The sequence below is a fragment of the Gadus chalcogrammus genome, chromosome 8, assembly GCF_026213295.1.
Source record: "Gadus chalcogrammus isolate NIFS_2021 chromosome 8, NIFS_Gcha_1.0, whole genome shotgun sequence".
Lineage (NCBI taxonomy): Eukaryota > Metazoa > Chordata > Actinopteri > Gadiformes > Gadidae > Gadus > Gadus chalcogrammus.
This window is the reverse complement of record NC_079419.1, coordinates 23,569,846-23,597,313: the sequence shown is the minus strand read 5'-3', so window position 1 is coordinate 23,597,313 and position 27,468 is coordinate 23,569,846. Positions and strand designations below refer to the sequence as shown.

The window sequence follows — 27,468 nt, the reverse complement described above, 5'->3', positions numbered from 1 at the left end:
GCCCAAGTGAAAAATAAATATAAAAACATAATTCAATGTGGTAAGTTGGAAGCATCCATTGTAATAATTTCAGGTGAATCTAGCCTATGATTTGCATTGGCCTAGGCTCCAACCTTTAATCTCATGTTGATTACCTGTAGCAAATAAAACAACAACAAAAATTAATACGACTGGGAGGGGGACCGCTCCACCGCCCTTCACCATCCCGGAGGAGTTGGCTCTCGCCAACAACAAAGGTCGGCCAATGATGGTAGGAGTGGAAGGGGGGATGTCGTCTGACCCCATTGCCTCGACATCGAACCCGTTTGTAACGAGAATGTATTCATGTATTGGCAATGGACATAAATAATTGTCTTGCTAATCAAATGTGAAATGATTGAGTGTAAATTAATCGTGTCATTTTTAGTTGAAGGTACAAACATTGTTTTGGAGAACCCGCCGACAATTAATCTCCAATCAGAGGTAGGGCCTATATAACTATCAAAGCAGTGTCAGATATTCTTCTAAATGTTTAATTTTTTTGAAAGAATGTCCTATAATAGGTGTCACTGATTCTTGCAGGAAACACTGTCGGCCTGTGACTCCAGGGCGACTATGGAGGTGATTTTTCGTAACAATTCTCACAGCTATAATATGAATTTGTAGATTAAAAAATGCCTAGGCCTAATTGAGTCACTGATATAGCGGTTATGTAAGGGATAGGCCTAATGGACAACACGGCACTTGACTAACCAAGGTTAATGTACGTTGAACGTGGGGCCATCTTTGAACTTTCTAAAGAGCCATCGCAATGGGGAAACTCAACCGAGCAGTGCTGTAACTGTTTCACATTACTCATTTATTCTATAGAGGGAAATGGCATTGGATGATCATGAGCCATCCACCTCCACCTCAACCTCAACCTTCTCAAGGCCTTCTCGGGCGAAAGACAAGGTTTTTATTTAGGTTATTCCTTTTGTAAAGTGCGCCACAAGGCTTTGACCACGGTAACTGAATTACGATTGACCCATAATTCCTTTAGATTGGAACAGACACTATAAGGGCGCTGTACAAGCGCAACTTGGAGCTGGACAACGACATCAAAGTCTTGGTGAAAATGAAATTGAAGCTCGAGATCCAGCTCCTCGGTAGGCTATTTTTTTGATTTTCTTTGGTGAAGCTCAACTGACTACTGAAATAGGCCTAATGTTCTTTTTCCTACTTTCACAGCAACTGCATGGCGATGCGACGGCTAATACATAAAATAATTGAACAAGAGCAAATGTTTTTCCGTCCATTGTATTTATTGATGGTGGTTAATATCAAACCTGGGTGGAAGGAGTATGTGTCTGAACACCATGCTGCAGCAAGGGAAGCCTTTCAACTTTGGATTGATGCAGGAAGGCCTAGACAGGGTGATGTGTTTGAGTGTAAAAAACAAACTAATGCCAGATATAAATATGCTCTTCGTCATATTAAGACAAAAGAGAATACTATTAGAGCGGACTTGCTTGCTAGGAATCTACAAAAGAACAACTATGTTGGCTTTTGGAAAGCAATCAAAGTGATGAATAACCATAAAACGTCTTTACCATACGACATTGAAGGTATCTCTGGTTCAGATAATATTGCAAAATTATGGCGTGAGCATTATATCAAGCTGTTCAACTGTGTCAAGAGTAGTGTTACAGTAAGGCCAGCGGAGGTGGCACATGCTATTGAGATGCTTGATAACAACAAAACATGTGGTACAGATGGTATTGCTGCAGAGCATCTTAAGCATGCCAGCTATAGGCTCTCTCCACTGTTAGCCATGTGTTTCTCTGGTATCATGGTGCATGGTGTTCTCCCTGATTCCATCTTGTCTGTTTTGCTGGTTCCTGTGCTTAAGGAGAAGGCTGGCAAATTAAACAGCATGGACAATTATAGGCCAATTGCCCTTGTCTAAGGTGCTGGAAAAAAATATTTTAAATAGGATCGAAATGTATGTATTAACTACAGACAATCAATTTGGGTTCAAGACAAAACATAGTACTGGCTTATTTATGCATTAAAGGAGATTGTTGCTAAATATCAACGCCAAAACACCTCTATGTTTCTCTGTTTTATTGATGCCTCTAAGGCATTCGATAGAATCAACCATGCAAAACTATTTGAAAAACTACTCATGAGAGATGTTCCTAAATATATTGTCAGAATTCTAATGTATTGGTATGCTCAGCAAACATTCCAGGTCAAATGGGATAATACTGTTTCTGATCCTTTTCATGTGGCGAATGGGGTCCGTCAAGGAGGAATATTATCCCCTATTCTTTTTAATGTATATATTGATGACCTTTCAAGACAGCTAAATTAATGTACAACAGGATGTATTGTGGGAGATCAAGTTGTGAATCATCTCATGTATGCTGATGACCTGGTTTTACTTTGTCCATATTCTGCTGGGTTACAAGAGCTGTTGAGGATATGCACACAATATGGAAGAGAATTTGACATCAACTATAACTTCAAAAAGAGTAAGGTTGTTGTTGTGAGATCTAGAGAGGACAAAAAATCCTCTTTTCCTGCTTTCCACCTCGCAGATGGCCCCTTAGAAATATGCAGGGAATTAAAATATCTAGGACATATCTTCTCAGATGATCTCATGGATGACGGTGACATTCGTCGTCAAAGGTGTAAAATATATGCACAGGCCAACGTGATGTTGAGGAAATTTTCCATGTGTTCCACTGATGTTAAGTGTGCTTTGTTTAGGGCTTATGTCACGCCGCTGTATACAGCTCATCTCTGGTCCTCTTACAGAGTGAGAAGTATGCAGAGGCTTAGAGTGGCATATAATGATGCCATGAGGTTGTTGCTCCGTGTTCCTAGGTGGCACAGTGCTAGCCAGCTATTTGTGTCCTCTAATGTACCGACATGTCAGGCACTGTTACGAAAGTTGATGTTTAATTTCATGTGTCGAATGGATTCATCAGAAAATAGCATCATTATAGCCTTAACCAACCCTATGATGGGCTATCGGTTCACATCCAGGCTTCGAAAGCATTGGCATGATAGCTTGCACCTATTTTAGTACAGTATTTTCTTTTGAGTATGTATTTTAATGTGTCATATGTGTGTGTGTGTGTGTATGTTGGATGTGAGTGGACCATCTGAGTCCTTAATAAAGATTTATTATTGAACAAAAGTCAAAATGAAGTTATGAGATTATCAAATGGAATGACACATTAACATTCATACCAAATGTAGCCTACTTAATAAGCAAAAAATAGACCAAGTGATCTAGAGAGTTTCACCCAGTGTATGGGTTGAATATGACATTTACGGAACACCACAGATTAGGGAATTGTAAACAGGCAGGACCCTGCAAGTGTAATTGAATGTATAGTAAGTGAAACTAAACGAAAATCATTTCTGATATGTTGACATTCTGTGGGCAAGACCTTGTAAAATCTAAATGGGGAAAAAAAGGCTCCAAAAGAGAACGTGCGTCCATTTGGAATAATTCCGTTAAATAAATCGCGTAATTAACGCGTTGACTTGCCCAGCCCTAAAAAAAACTAAAAAACAAACGCATCCTTCCAAGAGGGTAACAAAACGAAACAAAAAAACTAACCAAAGAACTGGTTAGTGATGGCCCGTCTGACCGCCGTTCCTGTGGGATGATCCACCGTGATGGGGTCCACCACATCATCTGCCACCAATGGCACATGTGGGGCTCTCTCTTTGCGAATTGTTGCAATATTGTGGAGCACCACACATGCCGTGATGATTTGGCTTCCTCTCTCCGGCTTGACCCTCAAACCACGGAGGCAGTTCCAGCGGGCCTTGATGATTCCAAAGGTCATCTCGATCCTCACCCGGCATGTGGTTAAGGCCCTGTTGAACTGTGCCTCCGATTCACTCTGTGGGTCGCCGTATGGTGTCATTAAGAACGGCATGCAGGCATACCCTCTGTCCCCAACAAGAATTCCATCATAACGGCCTATCAGAAAGAAAAAAGTGATCAGTGCCTTAATCGACATTTACAGTTAGTGATCTTGTGTATTGCGCCACACCTTCCTGAAACTGTCGGCAAAGACTTGACTCCCGAAAAATACGGGAGTCATGGACCGAGCCAGGCCATTTCGCATCCACACTGGTAACCATGAGTTGATGGTCACAAGTCATCTGAAAACGGCATTTCTGTTACAATAGTTGGGCCATTATGAAGCATATAACAGTTTTAGTAGGCTACCTGCATGCAATTTCACTGCATATGATAGGTCTATATCCCAATAGGCCTACTTTACCTGCACATTCATGCTATGGATTGACTTTCTGTTCACAAAGTCAGCCTCATGTTCCCCTAAAGGTCCAGTGATGGGGACATGCGTACAGTCAATTGCTCCAATCAGTTTGGGGAATCCTAAAGGGATTATGTAGAATGTTACAAATGCAAACGTGTACACACTGGGCATTATTCCGTAACCTTGTGAATAAGTCCCATTCCATATGGCATAAGAATTGGGACATTTTAAGCATACACATAAATGCACATCACTTGGGAGACGAATATCCCGCACGCAGAAATTCAAGACTGACGCGCTACCTCCACTGGACCTTTAGGGGAACATGAGGCTGACTTTGTGAACAGAAAGTCAATCCATAGCATGAATGTGCAGGTAAAGTAGGCCTATTGGGCTATAGACCTATCATAGGCAGTGAAATTGCATGCAGGTAGCCTACTAAAACTGTTATATGCTTCATAATGGCGCTTTTATTTTACCTGAAAGTGTGTAAAATCCTTCCTTGACAATTTGACTTGGCAAGAAGCTGGGAAACGCCACGAACCTATGGAGCAAAATATTGAGCGCAGCTACAACCTTGTGTATGGCACGGCACACCGTATTTTTGCTAATACGTTCTGCATCACCAACTGCATGTGTGCCCGTGGCAAAGAACCGCAGGGAAACACAGACACACTGCGCAACAGTAAGTGCACGGCTTCTTTGTGTCGCATTGCCTACATACGGTCCAACAAGGTCGATCAGATAACGAATACCCTGAATCTGATGAGAATCTGTATCTCTCATAAAGAAAATGCTAAGGGATCAGTTCTGTCCTGAAAAACCCTCTGTCTCCGGAGAGACGCCAGTACGATACTTGCGCCGAGGTCCACGGTAACACCCAAAAATGGTGACGCCATTGTCGGAGGAGGGGCTAGGAAGCTGCGCACGCCGATTTAAGTAGCCGATCTCCGGCTAGACTAAGCCGAAAAACTGCTCCCGACCAGGTTTGGTTGCGAGCATAAGTCACCATGGTGATATAGCGACGCTAAAAGAGATCGACTTTTGTGGTACAACTAACCCAGGCTTGGAGCTCAACATACCTCGCTAACCCTCTAAGCGAGCTTCGTGGTACAGGGCTCAGGTGTGCTGATAGGGTTTGGGATGGGGAGCTGCCAGCACTTGAAATACTTGGCCCAGACAGTACGTTGCGTCGTTTCATCCTGTATGATCGTTGGTCCTGAGCATCTTGTCCTATGGATGGATGGATGAAAGACAATTCCGTGAGCTTTTTTTCATACTTCAAAATGTATTGGATTGAAATGATGAGTTGAAAGGAAGGAATGACAGAAAGTGGCAACAACATTAGAGGTGGAGTCCTGACGGGACTTGCGATTGTAAATATTCCGCTCCTTCGGGTTTTCCTTTGTAGGCGCGTTGAGAGGAGGAGCGGGCGAATCCGTTGTCAGTGTGCACATATCAGTGATACGCGGGTTTATCCAATAAGTGGTAGTGAACCTGTGTGCGTGTGTGAATGAGAATGACAGGGAGAAAGCGTGCTATGCGGAGATGAATGAACGGAACGATATTTATGTTTCAAAATGGTGTAAAAATAAAAAATAAATAAATAGATAAAAGCAGAATCCATTTTTTTGATCCTCGGTGTTGATTCTGTGACACTGCGCCACATATTGGTCTATGTATGGGAAACACTGCTGTAGTAGGCTATGCCATGCATTAAAATAATGACAATAATAAACTCGAGCAAAGTAGGCTATATCCCAGCCTTCCAAAACAAAATCTCGGTTTAGGGTAGGCCTAATTTGTAGGGGTGTCAACAATAATCGATTCGGCTATGCATCGCAATGCGGGGCATGCACGATTCAGCATCGATGCGGCAACGTGCCATAATCGATTATGTCGCTGTTTATTTTCGGGCCTTGAGTGGACAATAGAGTTGTGAAGTACATGCTAAGCGGCGGCGCTAGCTAGCAACAACAACAACACTGGCCTGATTTCCACCGGGGACGTAAGCGCCGCAGAACGGCTGCGCCGCGGTCACCGCTGCTGATCGCTGCCACTCTAATCAATGAAACCATTTCCACCGGCTCAGCAGCGCCCCAGAAGTGGCGTGCCGCGCCGCAGTGCTACCATTCCGTAGCACTTCTATTTTCGACGCGAGCCGTTGCTGAACCGTGTCAATTTCAACAGAGCTGATCGAGCCGGGCAGGAAGTGAAAAAGAAAAAGCCATAGAGCATCCGGTCAATTTTTGAAAATAAAACACAATACTCAGCTCATGTAGCCTATCACAACTTCCCATCAACATAACGTCATGAACGGTGGCACCAGGTCAGCAGTCAATCAATCAAAGGGTCTCAGAGGGTCGGCAACATGGACGACGAGAGACTGATTGTCGAAGTGGAGCAACATAAAATAATTTATGAAATATATCATCCTTTTTATAAGGACAATGTCAGAAAGGACAAAGCCTAGCATTTAATTGCAGTAGGTTTGGGAGTTGAAGGTGAAAAAACTTGGCTTATTGTGTGCAGTAGAATTGTGATGCATCGCAATGCATCGTAGAATCGAATTGAATCGAATCGTTACCTGGTGAATCGTAATCGAATCGTGAGGGCAGTGCCAATGCACACCCCTACTAATTTGGTTAAATTATTTGGAAAAGAACAGCTGATGCAGCGGTAATAAGTTGTACTTAAATCAATGCATCTGCAAACACCGTAGGGCAAACACATATTTTTATTGACAGACATTGTGCACAAGCCCATAACTTTAGGATTGATGAGTATTTTGACAGTGAGAAATCGTTTTAAAAAAGAGTGAGTGTTAAAAAAGAATGAATGAAAGCGGGCGCGCGTGTGTGCATACATCTGTTTAAACACACACAAACTAAACACATAAAGCAGAATACAGTCCATGGCAATGAAGGCAACGCTATGCTATTGGTGAATTAGGCCATATTATTTGGCCATAAACTGAGCAATTTGAAGTTTGAAATTAATTTGTTCATGTATCTGTCTCATCAAGAGACAGCAAACGCACTGTCAAAATATTAATAAAGTCGTCAGGTTCAAATGCGCTTATGGCTCTTAAAGGGGATGGGAGATGGCACTCTCATTGGTTTATTGCACGTTACGCCCAAACCTCACCTACGGGTAATTAGGCTACTTCAGGGCAACCCTGTTTAGATTTGGGTCGGGCGCAAGAGTCGTTTATCCGCCGGTATAATAGCAACATCGCCATAGAACCGCCCACAAAGCTACTTGCGTTTGGCGCTTCTCACTTGCGTTTCAGACCGTTAAAATAGGGCCCTATGTGTACCTATGAACAATAATCTCACTTTGAATCATATAGTGATGTTACGTACGTGTTACTTTTTAAGCACATAAACTGCCCCAACATAGCCACTAGGAAGCAGGATCGAACACATAAGCTGCAATAACTACTCCAGCCACAGATAGCAGCACCTTTAGACAGGTGAGGAGGGCGGAGCCATTACGTCACACCGGCCACGCCCACTTCACATAGGCCACTTGACCTTATCAAGCTCGACAGAGTGATTGGAGGGCAGAGCTGATAGGCAGACCCGCAGAGAGAACCGGGCCTAAGCCCGGGGCTCGAACTAGCTCACGGTATTTCTCTAACACGTGTTAGATACAATTCCCTCCCTTTTGCTTCATAGTTACATACCGAAATACTTTAACAAATAAAGTGAGTTAAAAGCGATCCGGATTGGACTACTTTCTTCAAGAACACGGTAGTGAGCCCACTATAAAATGACACAATTTACAACACAATAAATGTTGATCAATGACGGAGACTATTTACAATGGTTTATTTAGCTAAGGTAGGCTACTAGATTTTACATTAGCCTAATGTTAGCTAACTTAAGCTGGATGCTAGCTAGCAATTCATTTTAGGCTGTAACTAAGAGATACAATTATGTATGGGCCTATAAATAAATAAACAACAAAAATTTAGAAAGCAAAATGATTTACTTACCATGTCAGAAAGTAATTTTGTTTGGAGCAGCGGCTAGTGTCTTCGACTCACATCCGGGAGACCGGGGTTCAATTTTCACGCTTTGAGAGTCATTTTTTACTCAAAACTAATGACTGGGATAGATTCAGCATCCTTAAAAATCCCTAGTAAGCCATCTCAAAAGGCACTTTTGGTAGATTTTATTTCACTATTTTTACCAAAGCCCTCTCTGGGCACCCAACTTTGATTGGCTCTCAAGGCGATTCCCACAGGATTTGGCCGTGGGTAAATTGGGAGGTGTTACTAGACACCTATAGGAACACATGGTAAAAAAAGCTATTGGTAATAAATTATTTCAGGAAATAGCAAAGAAAATACCTAACTTTCCCTAACTAACAGGTGGAACAGTGTTGCCAGTGCAAGATGAGCTCCCTGTGCTTGCCGACGGCGCCCTAACTGAAGCAGGGGGTAGCCAAAACCTTGAGGCCCAAGCAGCCTCTGGGGTGGAAGGCAAGGTAGGTGGACGGGTAATAAAAAACCCGTACACGCTGCCCCGCTATGATCAATCCCCTGCCAGTCCTGGCTCCAGAGACGAGGCCCGGGTCAAAGTTCGCCTTGCCAGTCTCAGGATGGAGTCCCAGGAAAAGGCACAGGACCGGCAAGCACAGTTAAAGTTCCAGCTGGAGGTAAGGAAGCTGGAGATAGAAGCTGACACAGCCGTGAGGCTGCGACAGATGGAGCTTGAGTCTAAAGGCCGATTCATACCTCCGGATCTGGACGAAATTCGTCAGTCCGCCCTAAACGTTGCCTCCGGAGCTACCCTTCATACCTCCGTTTGGTTTCAGCGTTGTTATGGATGTTACGCAATACAGTACATCCTCTAGAGGGCCCTGTCCTGTCTAAAAATACCAGCATCGACAATCTCAAAATCTATCAGTCTCAAACATGGCATCTGTAGAGGAGTTGATTTTACTTTGTCTCATCCGAAATCGCAGACAAAGGCGCAAAAAGTGTACGCGGCAGTGGCATGTGAGACCACTCAATGAGAACCGTCGAATCAATGGCGAGTTTGTTTCTTTAGTTTTGCCGATGAGAGAGCTAGACGACGAAAGGCACTTCCAATACTTTCGGATGTCCGCCGCTCCAGGGATCAGCCAGCAAGCCCTGGCAGCCAGCTACAAATTGGGCAATGCAATGGTCAGCAATATTATTAAGGAGGTGTGTCAGGCTCTGTGGACTTGGCTGAAGGAAGAGGTCAAGTTTCCGCAAGTCGCACAATGTGGGGCTATCAGCGATGACTTTTGGACGAAGTGGGATTACCCCAATTGTATTGGAGCAATTGATGGCAAGCACGTCCGCGTCAAAGCGCCAGCACCTTTTTCAATTATAAAGGTTTTTTTAGCTTCATTTTGATGGCTGTCTGTGATGCCAATTACCGCTTCACCTTCATTGACATCGGAGCCTTCGGCAGGGAAAGCGATGCTGGGGTCTTTGGTCGGACGAATTTGGAAAGCAGCTCATTCAGGGACAACTCCCTCTGCCGCCACACGCGCCTCTGCCTGGGACAGATGTGCTGACACCGCCTGTTTTTGTTGCGGATGATGCCTTCCTCCAGAAGGTCAACATCATGCGCCCATACCCAGTTAAGTGAATGGAGTAGTCTATCGAATAAAATATATCAATTTATATAGACCACTACAACAATAAAATGTGCTTCCATGCTAACTAGTGTAATGTATATTACCCAAACTGCCACACACATTAAAACTAATGAATCAGTTATTTTATTAAACTACAGCCTCAGGGCACTGACAGCAATACCTTCTGTCCATTGTTGCAACATCTCTTCTGATTATAAGAATCACAACTTTAGCCCACCTAGACTATTTTATTTCACATAACTCCTTGGACTTGCAAGCATACATTTACGGTACCTGACTTAATATGGCTCGATAGCATGCTCTTTAGCTCTTGCTGCATTTGTATTATTGGTTCAAGAAGGACCAAGGTTTTCTAATAAGAATGTTCTGTTAATAGGATCTCAACAACTGTCTCAGGACCATAAGGTGTACAATTACCGGCACTCAAGGGCAAGGCGGGTCATTGAAAATGCCTTTGGCATTCTTGCTGCCAGGTGGCGAATACTGGGAAGGGCTATGGAGTGTTCTAATGACACAGCTGAGGATGTCACAAAGGCTTGTGTGGCTCTCCAAAATTTTTATTTTTTTCAAAAGGAGACCAATCCCTGCCTGAACAAAACCGCTACATACCCCCAGGAATGATCGACAGGGATGGTGCACCTGGAGAATGGCGACAGGTGGTCCAGGGAGACACCAACCTTATTCGCACCAGACGCATCACAGCCGCAAGAGCCACCCAGGATGGCATTGCTGTCAGGGAACTCTTCAAAGAGAACTTCCACACAGAGCCAGGCAGGATTGACTGGCAGGACAGGCATGTCAGACGTGGCACGCTGTACGTATGAAAACTTTATTTCAGACTCAAGTCCATAAATAGCACATGTACAATACAAAAATATAAAAAGTCAGTTAATATACAAACATTTCAGCCAGTGCTCCCTCAGGCTGGAGGTATAGCGAGCACAGCTCAGAGTGGGATTTACAAGTACCACAATGATACCATTCCGAGATTCCTCCAAACGTTTCATAAATTTAAACATGAGATTTCTTTAAAGTGCATGGAATGTGCTCACTCCTGCAGTGACAAACATCTGGCTGGCACTGCCCCCTCTGGGTATTTTTAAAAGGATGCGCATAGCATCATTGTACGCAACTCTCAGCCTCTGCATGCTAGATTTCTTGTAGCTTGACCATAATTGAGCGCAGTAAAGCGGTGTACAATATGCTTTGAACAGGGCTACCTTCACCTCTGTTGAACAAAAGCTGAACTTGCGTGCAATTGGGTTTGCCTGGGCGTATAGTTTGCAGCATTGTCTGTACACATCATCATCATCATTCAACTGATCATTTATAAAATGTCCAAGGTATTTTATCCTTCTACATACATCTAGAATATTGCCAGACATTTGGAAATGTAGCCTTTTATCCTGCTTGGTTCTACATATTAAAACAGCACTCTTGCTAGCATTATATTTAATGTCATGTTTTAATCCATACTCAGATATTAAGGAGTTGCTGTAGTCCAGCACTACTTGGGCTCATAATGACCAAATCATCTGAATACATAAGGTGGTTCACCAACATCTCACCAGTCATACACCCTGTGTTGCAGGCTCTCAATTGCATGGACAAATCATTGACATACAAGTTGAATAAAATTGGAGACAAGATTCCTCCCTGCCTAACGCCATTGCCAACTCCAAAGGGTGCCGATATACTACCTCCCCATTTAATCTGCATCTTCTGGTGAACATACCAGTAGATCAGAACCCTTACAATATACCCAGGCACGCCCCTTTGTGTTAGCTTCATGAACAGTTTCCTGTGGTTAACTATCAAATGCTTTGGAGGCATCGATAAAGGACAGATGAATACACTGAAGATGTTTGATATAATGTATGTGTTACTGTCAGGGACTGTCAGGTCTCTTTTTTGTTTGAATAAAATGTGTTCTTTACGCCATACATTGTATACACAATCTCTGGGCATAACCATACATAAATAACAAACAAATGTCATAAGAGTGCTAATTTATTTATTTTTAACACCAAAGTGCAACGGTGTCAAAGGCACTTAACTTAAATAACAGTACAAAAACAATACAATTCAGGGGTCTTAAGTAAAGATAGAACATGTGGAACAAAACATTTACAACATAACAAATAATAAATAACAATTAAATGTGCAACAGTGTCAAAGGCACTTAACATTTTAAATAACCGTAGAATAATAGAATAAAAAGAACAAAATATTTGGAACAGAACATAACTTATGTATCTATACGTCAGCATTAGCTGCTGGATCTCCTTCATGAGCTTCTTGCCATCTGTGGCTGGAAGGTCCTGAAGAACAGTGTTCAGGTAGGCCGTAAAAGTGCTAAACACAATTTTATTGTCCCGTTCCTCACGCCGCAACTCCTGCAGTCTTTCGAGCAATGCTGCATCGACCGGATCCGGAGCCACCTCTGTAGTTCTTCTCCTCCTCTTCGTGGCTCCAGGTTGAGAGCTCTGAGAAGGGGGGGGGGGGCTTCCCACCTCAGTTGGTGGTGTTGGTGGTGGTGCTGAAGAGGATCCAGGCTGTGAACTGCCCACTTCCGCCGCCGCCGCCTCCTCCGCCGCCTCCTCCTCCTCCGCTTGATCTTGAGTCTATAAAAATACAAAATATATCATTAACTCTAAACTCCAACACAACATTCTTTGTTTGCAAAATATTTTCATTGGTGAGATGTCAAGGATTATAGATCGAACTGTATTTGACAGATGTAGGTTGCTAGTGAAAGAAGATTGGCTTTCAGTCTTGTACAGTTTATTTCTAAAGTATGTTTGATTAAAAGTGTTTCAATTGACCCGGTAAATAGGTAAACGACTCAACAATATTAATCATTTTATAAAGAAGACATAAAAGATACTTACATCAAACTTGGACGAGGTGTTTTGGTGTCTGATGTGCACCTTCAGCAACGCCAATTGCATCAAGATGGGATGTTCTGGGCCCCCAGCAGCATCCCCACACTTCTTGGACTTGCCCTTGTTAGGGGCTCCGACAAATCTGTCCCTGACAAGATTCCATTTATTATGCACAGTTCCACGGCAAGCGCTATTTCCTCCCAACTGTTCTTACATCTTTGTTTGTCGCGATGACCCGGATCAAACAGGTGGATATTAGGGTTGCCGCGGTATACGGTATTACCGGTGTTGAGGCCAACAACGATTACTCAGTGTTGCACACCGGCAACACCGTTTTTTTTTTTTTTCAGTAATAAAAAACTAATTCAGTTAAAATGAATAATATAATTATAAATAAGAAAAATAAAATGTGTAGAATAGGCCACAGTTCTGCTCTGTGCGGGAGAATTGTCGCGCCGAGAATTGACGTGCTTCCTTACGAGACCGGTAACCATAGCAACGCCGGTAAACAAACCCCGTGAAGCCCAATCCCTACGTGAGCTCCTCGCACTACGGCCATCCGGAGGCACACAGAGCTTTTGGCCGTGATATTATGATATATAAAATTATATTATACTTTATATATAGAACGTTATAAGACGCCGAGAATTGGCGCGCTGTCAGCCGCTGTCACCGAGTGTGAGAGGAGAGTTGACGGAGAAGATGGCGGTTGACCTATAGTTTCAAAGTTAATACCGGTAATACTGGTGTTGACACAAGCGTATTACTCGGTGTGAAAATGTCCACACCGCGGCAACCCTAGTGGATATACCCCCTCACCAACTCGCCGATCCTCTCCTCCAAATTTTGCGCCATTTTTAAATGTCCCGTTCTCTCTTCTTTGTTTGGTTTATATTCGCGAATGGTCTGACTTTATACTGTAGTCTCACTTTCCGGTGGTATTGCTCCGTTTCTCCCGGAGCACTCCGGATTCGTAAGCTCAGAGGCGACAGGCCCATTGACGGATGAAACGCCTCCGGGACCGGACGAAACGGTCCGTATCCGTATTTACCGTAGGGTGTGAATGGGCCTTTAGAGGGATGTGCCTGTACAAAATACATTCACTGGCGCAGGTATGTCTTCCTCTCCCACCAGTTCACCTCGGGCTACCACATTTGATATTAGTAAGTACATTGCTTTAGTATCCATGTTGCGCAAACCTGAAGTTGAGTATTTGAACGTCTCGCTACTGCTTTACAGTGGCCAGCTGAAGCATGGTCTCTCCTGCTTCAGTGCAAAATTCACGGGAAAGCCCAAGACGCTGTTGCTGCACTCCCTTTACAGGACAGCTTAGATTATGTCTCAGTTAAAGCTGCCATACTGCGTGGATATGACCTGGTCCCTGAAGCCTACCGACAAATTTAGAAATCACAAGAAAACCCAGAGGCAGACTTATGTTGAGTTTGCCAGGGAAAAGGGAACCCTGTTTGACAAGTGTAGAACCTGTAGTACAACCTGTAAAGTAGATAATTTCAATTCTTTGCTGTAGTTAATCCTGTTGGAGGAATTTACAAAGTACTTGCATGATCGTATTGTGGTATATTTGAATGACAAAAAGTAAATTCTCTCTCCGCTGCAGCCGTACTGGCTGATGTGTATGTGCTGACTCACAAGACTGTTTTTCCATCAGTCTCCATTGAGAAACCCAGAGATAATCCAGCTTCGTCAGCAGGTTTGCCCAAATTACTGTCTCCGAAGAGGAAAGAGCTGGAATGTTTTTATAGTCATAAACCTGGGCATGTTATCGCTAACTGTTTGACTCTTAAACGAAAGGAGCAGTCTTCCCATGGTTCACCATCTAAGGGAGTTGGGTTAATCAAAGTTGAGTCTTGCACAAACACCGAACTTGGCCACCATGGAAGTTTGGATGCCCATTTCAAACCGTTAGTTTTTGACTGTTTTGTATCATTAACAGGTGAGCCTGCTGATCAGCACTCGTGCGCGTGCTGAGAGACACAGCCTGCTCCCAGTCTGTGATCCTTGCTTCAGCCTTGCCGTTCACTGAGCAGTCTCCGTGCGGTTATGGTTCTATATTACGGGGCATTGAGATGGATCATATGCCTAAGGCGATACATCTTATACATATCCAGTCAAAATTAGTTACCAGGTTTTTTCCCGTAGCCATTTGTTCGGCCTTGCCAATTCGAGGTATTGTACTGTTAATGGGTAATGACATTGCCGGTGGTAAAGTGACCCCCACACTGGAAGCGTTGGATTCCCCTCAGTGTGTGGAGTCACTACAGGTAACCCAGCCACATCCTAATCCATTTCCTGTTTCCGTAGTCACCCGCGCCCAAGCACGTAAAAATTAAGGTGACGTCTCGTTGTCGGATAGTGTGCTTATGTCAACTTTTCCGGGGACACGGAGCAGGAGGAAGGGGCTGGGAAAGAGACTGAGATCAGTCCAGACAATGCACCCCCGGTTACCCGTGGCCGCCTGTGCGCTGCGCAGAGAGCTGATCCAACACTAAAGAGCTGCTTCTCCAATGTGGTGAGTACCGACAAAGCAAGCAGTGAAAAAGTAGCCTATTTAGTTGACAATGGTATTTTGGTGCGTAAATGGACCCCTTCTGTAGCTGTTGACTCTGATTGGAATGCCACTTACCAGGTCCCTTACCAAGCCCAGGTTCTCATGCGGCATGGGTTCCCCATGGACCAGTTTGCCGGACCGACCGGAAGCAGGGTAGTTGACAAACAAATGTATGTGTGAATTATCTAGCATGTTGTAAATAAATGGAGTGTATTAAACTGTGGCGTGTGGTTGTTTGTAGTGTGGTGCTATGTGTGTATGCCAAGGTAGACGGCTAAATGGTAGCATCTGGGGAAATGCAACCCTCGCTTTTGCCAAATTGCGGGTAAATCCCCCCGCACCATTACACCCAATGCCAGCGATAGAGCCGTTTGAGCGTGTAATAATTGATTGTATTGGGCCTTTGACCCGAACTAAGAGTGGAAATAAATATTTGCTGCCATCATGTGCACTGCCACTAGAGTTGCCAACTGTCCCGTAAAAAACGGAATTGTCCCTTATTTGGAAACTAAAAGACGTGTTCCGTAATGAACTGATACGGGACGCACTTTGACCCGTATTTCGGGTCGAGGAAGAATGAGAGCGATTCTTCTCTTCCGTCACTCCACCGTCCCGTAAAAAACGGAATCGGCTGTCATGAGTACCGACCAATGGCAGCAGATGTGTGTGGTTGCTAGGATACATTCTTCATAGTGATTGGCTCTGCTGCTGCCTGAAGCGGTTCGTCCGGCTTCATTAAACTAAAAACACGAACAAGAATGGCTTCCCATGCTGCAGCTACCTCGTCCTCGAGTGAAGACGACGACTTTCTACCTCCTCCTCCCGGCACGCCAAAACGAAAAAAAGGAAAAAGAAAAGCAAAATACAGAAAAGTGTGGGAAAGGGACTTTAAATGGATAGACAGTGTTCATGAAGATGAGTTTATGGCGAACTGTACTGTATGCAGACGTCAATTTTTGGTCAGCCACGGTGGTCTGACAGACGTAAGACAACATGCTTCTGGTGAAGCACACAAGAAAAACGAGACCCAGAGGAGAAGTCAGGGAGCTCTGACACAGTTCCTTGTCCGACAAGCAACTCCGGAGGCTAACATGGTATGTCAAATAACTAAGCATGTTTGTTGTATGCTAGTAGTAGCTTAGACGAGTGGATACTAGTGTGAGAACAGTCAGCACCTGCGTGAGCAGAAGAAGACTCACTACTGTGAGGTCAAGTAGAAGTATAGGCTACTGTATTTGATTTGAACATTTGACATTAAAGGCTTAATAAAGGGGATAGCAACATTTTAGGTCTGCACAGAAGTAATGTATACTTTACATTTCAGACTATTTTCCTAATCATACCTTCATTCACACTTTTTGTCGTCAATTCATGCTGCTAAATGTTCAATATAATTAAGTATCAACACTGATACACTGTGCTATTTTCTTTTTTAATAAGACCAACTGAATCATATTGTGTAATGCAAGCAGATATCATATAATTAATAATATAACAAAATATTGCATACTGTCTGTTTACAACTTTTACGCACCTCAAACAGCTCATGCATGTTTAACAGTGGTTCTCAACCTGTGGGTCGACCCCCAGGCCAGGGGGGTCCACTCCCCACATGATTTTGGGATGTCAATTTAAGGAATTTCAATACCTAATACGTAGCCGATCTACAAGCTCACAACACCTTGCAGATCTGCTATGTGTATTGTGGCATCCCACCCCGTAAACCTCGGCCCGGACCAGCCCGAGGGTTGGTCCGGGATGGCCGTTACCGCCGTCACCCACCAGCCGGCGACGGAGAGCGCCGACCGAAGCCCAATCAGCGTGATTGGGGGCCACCTGGCCGAAAGCCGAGGAGCCACTATAAGAGGACTGACATTTGGGCAGACCAGGCACGGGAGTGAGGAAGGAGGAAGCGCTCGTGTCCGCGAGAGGCCAGAGGCCCACGGAGGCCCTAGAGACCGCGTTTACTTTGTTTGATTTAAGTTGTCTGCAATAAATGCCTTTAATGGCTTAACCCACACTGCCAAGCGTGATTTATCCGTGGAACCCGGCTCAATCGAGGAGCGGGTTGCCACAGTATTTATGTATTTTTATTTATCTGTGAAACCATGTCAACTACATGTATTGCCTCAACTATTCAAATGTTGGCCTGAAAAGGTTGCGAACCACTGATGTACAATACAGCCAGGTCAGAGGTATATGTATTTTCTATTTCATACAGTATTTGTACATTTAGTGATTTTTCTTTTTCTATTACAGGTAACTGCTGCTGAGGTTGCTCATGTCTATCACACAGTCAAGCACAATTTGAGCTTCAACTCCTCCGACTGTCAGTTCAAATTGACCGCCCAAACACTCCCTGACTCCGCTATTGCAAAGAAGATGTCCTGTGGGAGGACAAAGGCTGAGGCAGTGGTTACTGATGTCCTGGCACCAAAAGCAGTAGAAGATGTGCTCACCAAGTTGAAAGGAGATGGCACGCCGCTCCAATTCTCTCTACAAACTGACGCCTCCAATAAGGGCAACCGCAAGATGTTCCCTTTAGCCGTTCAGTTTTTCACTCCAGAGGAGGGCATTTAAAAGAAGCTGATAGACTTTGTTGAAAATCCGGATGAGTCTTCCCAAGGTATAGTTGATTCCATCCAATGCTCTCTGGACAAAACAGGTCTAGCTTTGGATTTTTCTGCATTCAGTGCAGACATTGCCAATCGTGTCAGGCAGGAGTTCACAGCCTTCTTAGACACTGCCATTGGTTATGTGCGCAAGTGGTTCAACTTCTCTGACGACAACTGGCACTTTCACGTGGAACCACTCTGTCTGACATCTGGGAAGATCTCCTACAACGACATGGAGAAGATCATTGAGAAGCTACACCTAGTTGACAGGTATGTAGCAAACACACTGTACCACTGACTCCCTTTACTGGCATATAATGCCAAGGAATAATAATTTGCACCTGATTCCAGTCTACTAATCACTACCAGTGATTTTAATAACATTTTGTCAAATGATTTTAATGAGTGCCTCAGTTTTTAATAATGCCGATAGCTGTGAACTGAAAGCCATTTCATCTTTATTGACAGGCTTAACCTCTCTATGGATGAGCTCTACGATGAGTGTGTTACAGCAAACGGCGTCTTCGGTCACCTCAAAGGGCGTCAGGATTGGCCGCCAAAGGAACAGCTGAGAAGTGAGTGGAAGTGCTAAGCGGCTGGGCAGCTGACCTTCCAAACATCCTGGCTGTGGTGGCCTTTGTTCTCAGCATCCCATCCTCTACTGGGTACGTGGAAAGGGTGTTCAGATGTGCGGAACAAATGCTCTGTTGCACTGATTAAGAGTGAGCTAATTATCACTCTCGATTACGAAAAGTCTTGCTCAAAGTTTTACACTGAGGCTGTGGTGGATACACAACTGCTTGCTGCTGCCAGAGATAAAAAAAAAAATGCAAGTGGAAGAAATAGGGTTGTGTGATCCTTTCTGGGTCCATAGGCAGTATTAGGAACCGTAGGGTTTGCAAGTATGTGCCTTTTGGATTTTTTATTTTGTTTTATTTTTATTTATGTTTATGCCTGATTTAATGTGTACACACATTACAATGTATTTTGTATTTGCTACCAGAGCTGCAAAGATCAAAACAAAGAAATATGGTGTGTGATGTTCTATACCTGTTTTAGGGTTTGCCAACAGGGGGTGCAACTTGCCAGAGGCCTGTTTCAGGTAGCTGGTTTAACATACTCTGAGTTTAATCCTGCGCTCTGAGTTGGTTGACTCAGAGTTCAGGGTTGAAAAGCAACTCTGGGTTTTCGGTTTCAGAACAGGTGATCAGCGTTGGGTTAATCAACTCTGAGTATGTTCACTCTGGGCTGAGGGCGTGCCTGTTGACTATGAAGAGCCATCATCAATGGATCTCTGATAACATGATCAAACATGGACCAAAAGCGTAGATCCACTTACTTTTCCCCCACGGAATTGGAAATTCTAATGAACGTGTATGCCGAGCAGTTACCCATTTTAACAAAAAAAAGCAATACCGCCGCGGAAGCGAGAGCGCGAGAGAGGGCTTGGCAGGAAATAGCTGAACAAGTCAATGCGTGAGTCAAATAAATTAGTAAAATAAAATAAGAGGAAAGTTTAATATCTTCCACTTATTCAATATGTAAAGTGTGTGTGTGTGTGTGTGTGTGTGTGTGTGTGTCAATTTACGCAACCCCGAGTTGCCCCACGAGGACTTGGCAGCAAATGAAGTACAAGAATATAGTTTAAACGGGTAAACTAATGTTTGATTGAAATCAAATCAATTGTGCTGTTTTGCCTGCTCTACCTAATTTAACAGCTATGTTCAACATGTATTATATATTTGTATACTATATTTAAGCAGTAAATGTAAGTAGTACATTTCCCAGCCACCCAAACACTGCCAATATTTAATAGGATTTAGATATATTAGAAGGATACACCTAGGCAAAATGCATTATAAATATATATGTGTCTTCAAAATAGCGCTTACTGACTATTAGGGTAACATTTTCCTCCATGTTAGCAAATCGAAAAAAATGCAGAGGCCCGGCAGACTGGAGGGGGTCCACCACCTGCAGCCCTCACAGAGGCTGAGGAGATGGCCCTCAGCCAACAGAGTATGCGTCCTGTGGCTGAGGGCATCCCTGGGGGGAGCTCCTCTGATCCCCCCCCCACCCCCCAGGATAGAAGTGCCTTTACAGTATAAGAGGTTGGTTATTCAAAATAATTAAATATGTACACGCAACCCAGCGCGTTGCAAATTAGATGGGGCAACATAAATTCTGGCTCAAGTAATAATTGCACTGTCTAATCATCTTCTTCCAGTTACTGATGGCGTCATCGCCCTACTTGAACCAGATGCCCTCACCAACCGCCATGCAATTGTAACAATTCAAAAGATGCAAAAGGATGCTTTGGAGATCCAAATTTTGGAACATAAATTATAGGTGGGTGAGGTGCAAACTGGGATACTGTTCCCTGCTCTAAAAACATACCCAATATAAATGACTTTTTTTTTTTTGTGCTTTCAGGAAATAAAAAAATCCTCATAAGTAGATTGTCTTTATTAGAACACGGGCTGTGGTGGGACAAGTTATTTTGTTGAACAGTTTACTCAAAGGGTTTTACTTCAGTGAACAATGCAGACGATTATGCTGAGCATGTGCATGTAGAGAAGAACAGCATCTGGTTAAAAGCAGTACCAGGGTCTTTTCTGCCTTGCATTCTTAAAATGAGTTTCTTGACTTGCAGCAGTTATAGGTCCGTGGTTAGTCAGCTACTCTGATCATGGGAAAGCCACAACGTTGAAGTGACTGTAGTAGGCCTACAGAGCGGGTGGGATGCACGGGGCGGATCATTCTGCACATGCGTTAATTGCGATAAAAAATAAATAAATAAACTTAAAGCATGCCCCCGGTGCGTTTGACAGTTAACATGGGGGCTGAGAAGGTGGTCTAAATAAATGATAGATTGCGCTGAAAAACGATAGCGCTCGTGAAGAAAATTATCAGGAAAATAAAGTATATCCAACCGGGGTCTTAATAATCGTTCCTCACGGAGATTCCTTCTGAGGATCGCAGCCTCTACGTCCACAGGCTCTCGTAGAAAAGGACATGCCATTTCTAACACTTCCTTCTGTCGGAGAGCTGCCTTCAGCCTTATAGACAACAAACTCGGAGTAGGTCTGACCACCTCCCGAGCAGGTTAGACCCACGGCGTATGTTGCCGCAGCAACTAACTCTCGGTTGTGCTGAACCTGCTACCTGAAACGGAAAACCCAGAGTTTCCACTAACTCAGAGCGAACAAACTCGGGGTTGCCTCAAAACCAGCTACTTGAAACAGGGCTCAGGGAAGTATATTGTATTTATGTTTGTTTATTTTATTGTTCGACCGGCTGCTTTAATGTGCATACTTTTGCTGGCTACCCAGGTGTTGTCATGGCTTTGGAGGCCCAGCAAGTTTTGTGTTTACAGTTTGTGATATATAAGTGCTAGTTTACATTTCATGTTTTTGTTCCAATTTGTGATCATATTGCACTGTTTTTGTTTACAGTTAATTTAAGTGCTTACAGTTTGTGATCAATTTTGCACTAGGTGTTTTTATACTTTTGTTAGGCCTAAGAGGCCAAATGTTTGCACTACTACTGTTCCATTAAGAAACGCAATACTACTGTTCCAATTTTTTTTTTTTTTTTAACAAAATACTGGAACTGTTTCTTGTGTTGTCTGTATATACTGCAAATACAAAACTGAAGTTAAGGTATGTGTCTTTAGTACATGCTTATTATAGATGTGGTTTTTTACTTGATTATGGTATGAATTATTAAATGGATAGGACTTGCTACAGTAAGTCTAGCACAGTAGTAACACTGTAGTAGTGGTAACACAGTAGTAGCAAATGCATGCGTGTACACATGCGTGTGCGCGCGCTTTGTGCGCGTGCATGTGTCCCTTATTTACATTTCTGATAGTTGGCAACCCTAGCTGCCACCCACTTCCCTGAAGCTATGCCCCTGCGTAAAATAACAGCCAGTGCTGTAGTGAAGGCTTCGGTCTCCCACTTGTAATCCAGACTGATCAAGGCTCAAATTTCCAGTTCAGGCTTTTCAATCAGGTGCTTGAAACTTTAAATGTACGACATGTTGTGTCCAGTGCGTACCAACCCGAAACTCAGGGTGCCTTGGAACGGTGGCACCAGACATTCAAATCCATGCTACGTAATTATTGCTTGGAAACCGAGAAGGGCTGGGATGAGGGACTCCCATTAGTGGTGTTTACTGCTCGTGAGGCTGTCCAGGAATCATTAGGATTTAGTCCCGCGGAGCTTGTTTTTGGCCACATGCCCCGCGGGTCCCCTTAAAACTTGACATGATGTCGCGTTTTTGAAGAAGTAGTCCAATCCTTGGTCGCTTTTAACTCACTTTATTTGTTTAAGTATTTCGGTATGGTAACTATGAAGCAAAAGGGAGGGAATTGTATCCAACACCCATGTGAGCTACGTCGAGCCCCGGGCTTAGGCCCGGGTCTCTCTGCGGGTCTGCCTAGGTCTCTGAACTCTAATCTCAATGCCGCGGTGGTTAGGGTCAAGGGGGCGTGGCCGGTGTGACGTAATGGTGCTGCCATCTGTGGCTGGAGTAGTTATTGCAGCTTATGTGTTCAATCCTGCTTCCTAGTGGCTATGTGAGGGTACGTTTTTTTGATAAGTTTCTGGTGTCCGGCATGTCTGAGAAAAATGTGTTGGACTTTGTTAATCAACTTCAAAATTGCACCATGCCAATGCCTTAGCCAAAGAGTCCCTCTCAACCTCCCACACAGTAATGAAACACCACTACGATCGCTCTGCTGTTCCCCGGCGCTTCAAAGTGGGTGATAAGGTCTTAGCATTGCTGCCTATTCCTGGCTCCGCTCTCTCGGCCAAATTCTCCGGTCCTTATGAGATTTGTGACTTTCTCAGTGACACCGATTATGTCATTGGCACATCCGAGAGAAGGCGAAAAACACGTGTCTGTCATGTCAATATGTTAAAGCTGTACCATTGCAGGGAGAAGACGGAGAGCAGTCCAGTAGACCTTACGTCCTCCCGAACCGCTGCTAGCCAAGGCATCTCCGCGCTAATTGTAACGGATCACCCTAACCTATCAGAAGCTGACGACTGGATGCGTAATTCCACCCATTGTTGGGAAAAAATAACCTGCTGAGTACATCACATGTACATTACAAATATAGCTAACTCCTACCCTAGCCTGATGAGCACATCACATGGCAGTCACATTACAATATAGTCAACTTTTAACACATAACACAAACATGATAATATAGTCAGGTCAAGGCCAGAGCCAAGGCCCCATTTCCCAAGCAGGCAAATGGTAAACACTCAGACAATGCAACAGTCATCCTCAAGAACGGGAGAGCCACATTAATTCATCACACAAGAGATACTTCGAGCACACAAGAGATACTTCGAGAACAAAGGAGACACTGAGGAGCTCTTCCCCGTTAGTAGGAACACAAGAAGATACACTTGCATACACCAGGGCCTGGGAGCCAAGGTCAAGCAAAAACACACAGAACCACACACACCTCAAACGCACACACCTCATCGAGAGGAGGATACAGCATAAAACTGTATCACACAGAGACTCTTCTTCTTCTTCTGAAGCAGACCTTCCACGGAGGCGAAGCTCCGGACGAACCATCAGCGCTGATTAGGGACTTAGACATATTCGATTTCTCACGCTTTATGACTCTGTATAACCGTTGCCACTTTACTTAATAAATCCAAGGTCCTCGTGCCGACAGACTTTATTAACTCTCCGTCTCATTTTATCTGGTCCAGTAACTAGACAGACCGTTTTTTCCCCTTCACCATCAAGGTGCCCGCCTCCCAAATTCGGAGATGTTGAAAACACTGCCATCTCAGTCAAGTCACCTGACTACTGAGCAGCAGCAGGATGTAGTGGACTTTGTATACCGCTTTGCTGGTCTCTTTAATGATGTTCCGACTCAAACCACTGTCTTAAGGCATGACATTGAACTGAAAGAGCAGAAAGATCTGCTCCCTATTAAACAGCATCCCTACTGCGCTAATCAGGTGAAGCGTGAGTTAATGAAAACAGAAGTGGAATATCTTCTGCAGAATGGTCTGGCCACAACAGGGGCACCAGCCCCTGGAGCTCTCCCTGCCTCGTCGAAGCTAAGTCTGACGGTTCCCCAAGGTTTATTACTCATTTCCGTAAAGTAAATGCTGTTACTGTTCAGGACTCGTAACCCCTACTTCGGATGGTTACTCGTTTGTTTCTCCTGACCAGTTCTTACAGTATACCGTCATGGCGTTTGGCATGTGCAACGCACCGGCCACCTTTCAGAGATTAGCGAACACTGTTTTGGTCGGGTTACCTAAGTGTAATGCCTACCTTAACGATCTGATTATTTGGACAAGCAATTGGGAGGAACACATGCAGGGCCTTGAACAAGTTTTCAGTCTGCTCGCTCAAGCGCCACTTACACTGAACCTAGCTAAATGAGACTTTGGGAAAGCCACTGTCACGTATCTAGGGAGACAGGTGGGGCAAGGCCAAGAGTGCCCTGTGGAAGCCGAAGTCTCAGCCATAACAGAGTCCCGTTTCGACCACTAGAAAAGCCCTTCGTCAGTTCCTAGGAATGGCAGGTTACTACAGGAGTTTGTCGCATTTTTTCAGTTTCAGTTTTCACTGATCATAACCCGCTTGTTTTCCTGCCCGCATGTACAATCACAATCGGCGTCTCATGCCGTCGGCCCTGTTTGTGCAAGACTACAACTAAGAAATCCGGCATAAAAAGGTTCTGAGAATGTATTTATTTATCTAGATTATAGTTGTTCCTGAGGTTGGGTGGTTGTAACTTGCAAACCTTATAGGGTGTATTTTAAGGTTGGGGGTGTTACAGCCACCGCTGATTGTTTGTGTGTAACTGTCTCTGTTTGTAGTGGTATGCTTACCAGGCTGTGTGGTTCCTTGCTGAGGGACTGGGCCCAGTTTCCCGAAAGCATCGTTAGCCTAAGTCAGGGATGGGCAAATTTCATGATAAAGAGGGCCACATTTTTCATCATAACCATCGGAGGGCCACATGACTGCACACTTCAACTAAACGTGAGCTGAGAGAAGCTACACAATTTTGAATTTGGTAGATATGATTTCCTGTATTCTGGTGCATTTTGGGGATGGCCACTACCTAAAAAATCATCCAGAATCATAAACTATGTACGGTATGTTAATTGAACCAACATACATTCATTTCATGTTTTCCATGCTCAAACAGCCACATGAATGGTCAGTATTTGTATCAGTGCAAAGGGCTCACATACATCATTCAATGAAGTCAAAAAACTGAAAAACAGTGGCCCAACATTAAGTGCAACAACTCAATGAACTCAAACCCAACAAGCAGTTGTAGTAGTTGTAGTGGCGACTTAAGTTAATCTTTAATGACTGATATCGCTTCTAAGCAAACTAGATGCATGGGTTTGCCTTCGAATTCTATGAATTCTTCTCATCTTTCTTGACCGAGTTTTCTGTAACTCGATCAATTATTATTATTCTTTTTTTTATTTTTTTTATTATGTGCGGGCCTGACTGAGTGAGGATGCGGGCCGCACTGAGTGAGGATGCGGGCCGCCAGTTGCCCATCCCTGGCCTAAGTGGATCGTGAAGTGCGTCGTACGAGCATCGTACGTTTCCCGAAAGCATCGTTGGTAACGAACGTCGTGAAAACGCTCGTAGCTAACGAGGACTCCAGTGCCGTGTTCCAATACCCTTACTTCCATGAGTATACTTAAAGGAATACTATCCGTACTATTTTTCAGATGTGAGTGCGGTTCCAAATCGAGTACTCCGTGGTGCACTAACCGGAAATCGCGACTGCCGCCGCCGCTCCTCCCCAGCAATAAACATCCCGCTTTGAACGGTGAACTCTTTACACCTAGCAGCTATAAAAAGCTATACATAAACTACAAAATGACTCTTAATACAGGCTATGTGGAAAATGCGCCGACTTTGGCTCAGCCTGGCTCCGCCTCTTCCGCTACGTAGCTAAGATGCCTGCCGTTGAGTACGGAAAGTGTCCTCCGATCCACACTTCACGATTAGCCCGTTTTTCGTACGACATCCGGGTCCTTGAAGTATACTTCTTCTCGCCGGATCTGAATTGGAACGTACTACGTACTCACAATTTGGCTAGTAAGTATTGGAACACGGCACAGGGTACTCGTAGGTTGCTAAGAGCATCGTTAGCCTACTATAGCCTCAGTGGCGTCACCAGCTGACATTCCTAGTATTGGATGCGTTTGGTAATGGTGTGTCACGTCTGAGCCTATTGTGGGCCATTATGTTCTTATTTTGTCGATTGATAAAGAGAGAAAGAGAAAATGTTTGAGCAGGCAGGGCAATCAAAATGTGTGAGAGAAAGTGGGGGGGATTTGTGCATACTGTGACATAGGCTATTCATAAAACGTAGAAAAAAAGATAAAAAAATAACAAAGAAAAATAAAAAGCGCAAAGGAGCAGGCACAAGGCTGGGATATGGTGGGGATTGGTCACGTTGACGGGAATGTTTAGTGACATGTGGGAGGGGGGTTAAAAAAACTCTCAATCACTCTTCGACGTGCTTGAAAACCAGCCTTGAGTTATGTGGGAGGCCGCCCTCACACCGATCTTCCTTGTTGTCGTCTTCATTGTCCTCCGGTTCACCTAAAGCTACCCCAGCCTTAGCTGCAATGTTGTGTAACATTGCTGTCACACATATCGCAGCGCATGACTTGGCTGGCGAAAACTGGAGCCCCCCGCTAGACTTGTGGAGGCATCTAAAGCACAACTTCCACCTCCCGATCGTGCGCTCAACGATGCACCGGGCCAGACGGTGGGCTTCGTTGTATTCCTCGTCATGGACGTCTCCCGGGTTAGCCACCGGGTTAGGTGTGAAGAGGATAGCCACTGTCTCCGAGGAGCCGCCACCCTTCTCTGGAGGCTGCAGCCAGCCGGCCGATGGAGGACTCGCGGAAGACGAAGGAGTCTTGTGTGCTTCCAGGCCATCTCGCCAGGACATCAAGGATGATGCCCTGATGGTCGTTCACAGCGGCATATCCCTTCCGGAATATGAAAACGTGGGCATCCACATGGGGCGTATTAATTGGTACCAAAGTTCCGTACACGGCTCCGGCCACTTGAGGGATGCGGAACGACCGAAAAAAGTATTTTTGGGTCGCTCTCGTCTCTGGTGTGGAAACGGACGTGCTGCGGAACCAGTCGGACGAGGCTGTACGTCACTGCCTGGACCGACCTGCATACTGACGCCTTGGACAGGCCCTGGCCATCTCCGACGACCTGCAGAAAAGCTCCCTGTGGCGTAGAACCTGAGGGATGCCAAGAGCTGTACTTGCGGTGTGAGTGCAAAGTTCCTCCTGGTTGTACGTCTCAGGTCTTCGCTGATCGTCCCAAGCAGCTGTCTGATTGGCTCCCTGGGCGCTGGATGACTGCCGCGTCATTGTAGACCTTGAGGGGGTCAAAGTTTTCCCGTCTCTCTCCCTCTCTCTGCATGGCCACTTGCACTATACTGT

General features: G+C 44.5%; 1 protein-coding gene, 1 long non-coding RNA gene and 1 pseudogene across 2 annotated transcripts; 1 reads left to right on the top strand and 2 right to left on the bottom strand.

The window, feature by feature from the left end:
- Nucleotides 1-2,202: 2,202 nt before the first annotated feature.
- LOC130387568 (putative nuclease HARBI1) lies at nt 2,203-4,203 on the bottom strand. The gene is made up of 2 exons (XM_056596737.1): nt 4,038-4,203; nt 2,203-3,964 (listed from the first exon to the last, which is right to left on the bottom strand). The coding sequence occupies exons 1-2, from the start codon at nt 4,147-4,149 to the stop codon at nt 3,591-3,593; spliced, it is 486 nt and encodes a 161-aa protein (XP_056452712.1). The 5' UTR covers nt 4,150-4,203; the 3' UTR covers nt 2,203-3,590.
- Nucleotides 4,204-4,231: 28 nt separating this feature from the next.
- Nucleotides 4,232-5,733, bottom strand: LOC130387567 (putative nuclease HARBI1; annotated as a pseudogene).
- An 11,302-nt stretch (nt 5,734-17,035) lies between these two features.
- On the top strand, nt 17,036-25,664 carry LOC130387570 (uncharacterized). Its single transcript, XR_008896329.1, has 3 exons — nt 17,036-18,642; nt 19,903-20,088; nt 20,205-25,664. It is a non-coding gene; the product is annotated as an uncharacterized LOC130387570 (long non-coding RNA).
- The last annotated feature ends 1,804 nt before the right edge of the window (nt 25,665-27,468 follow it).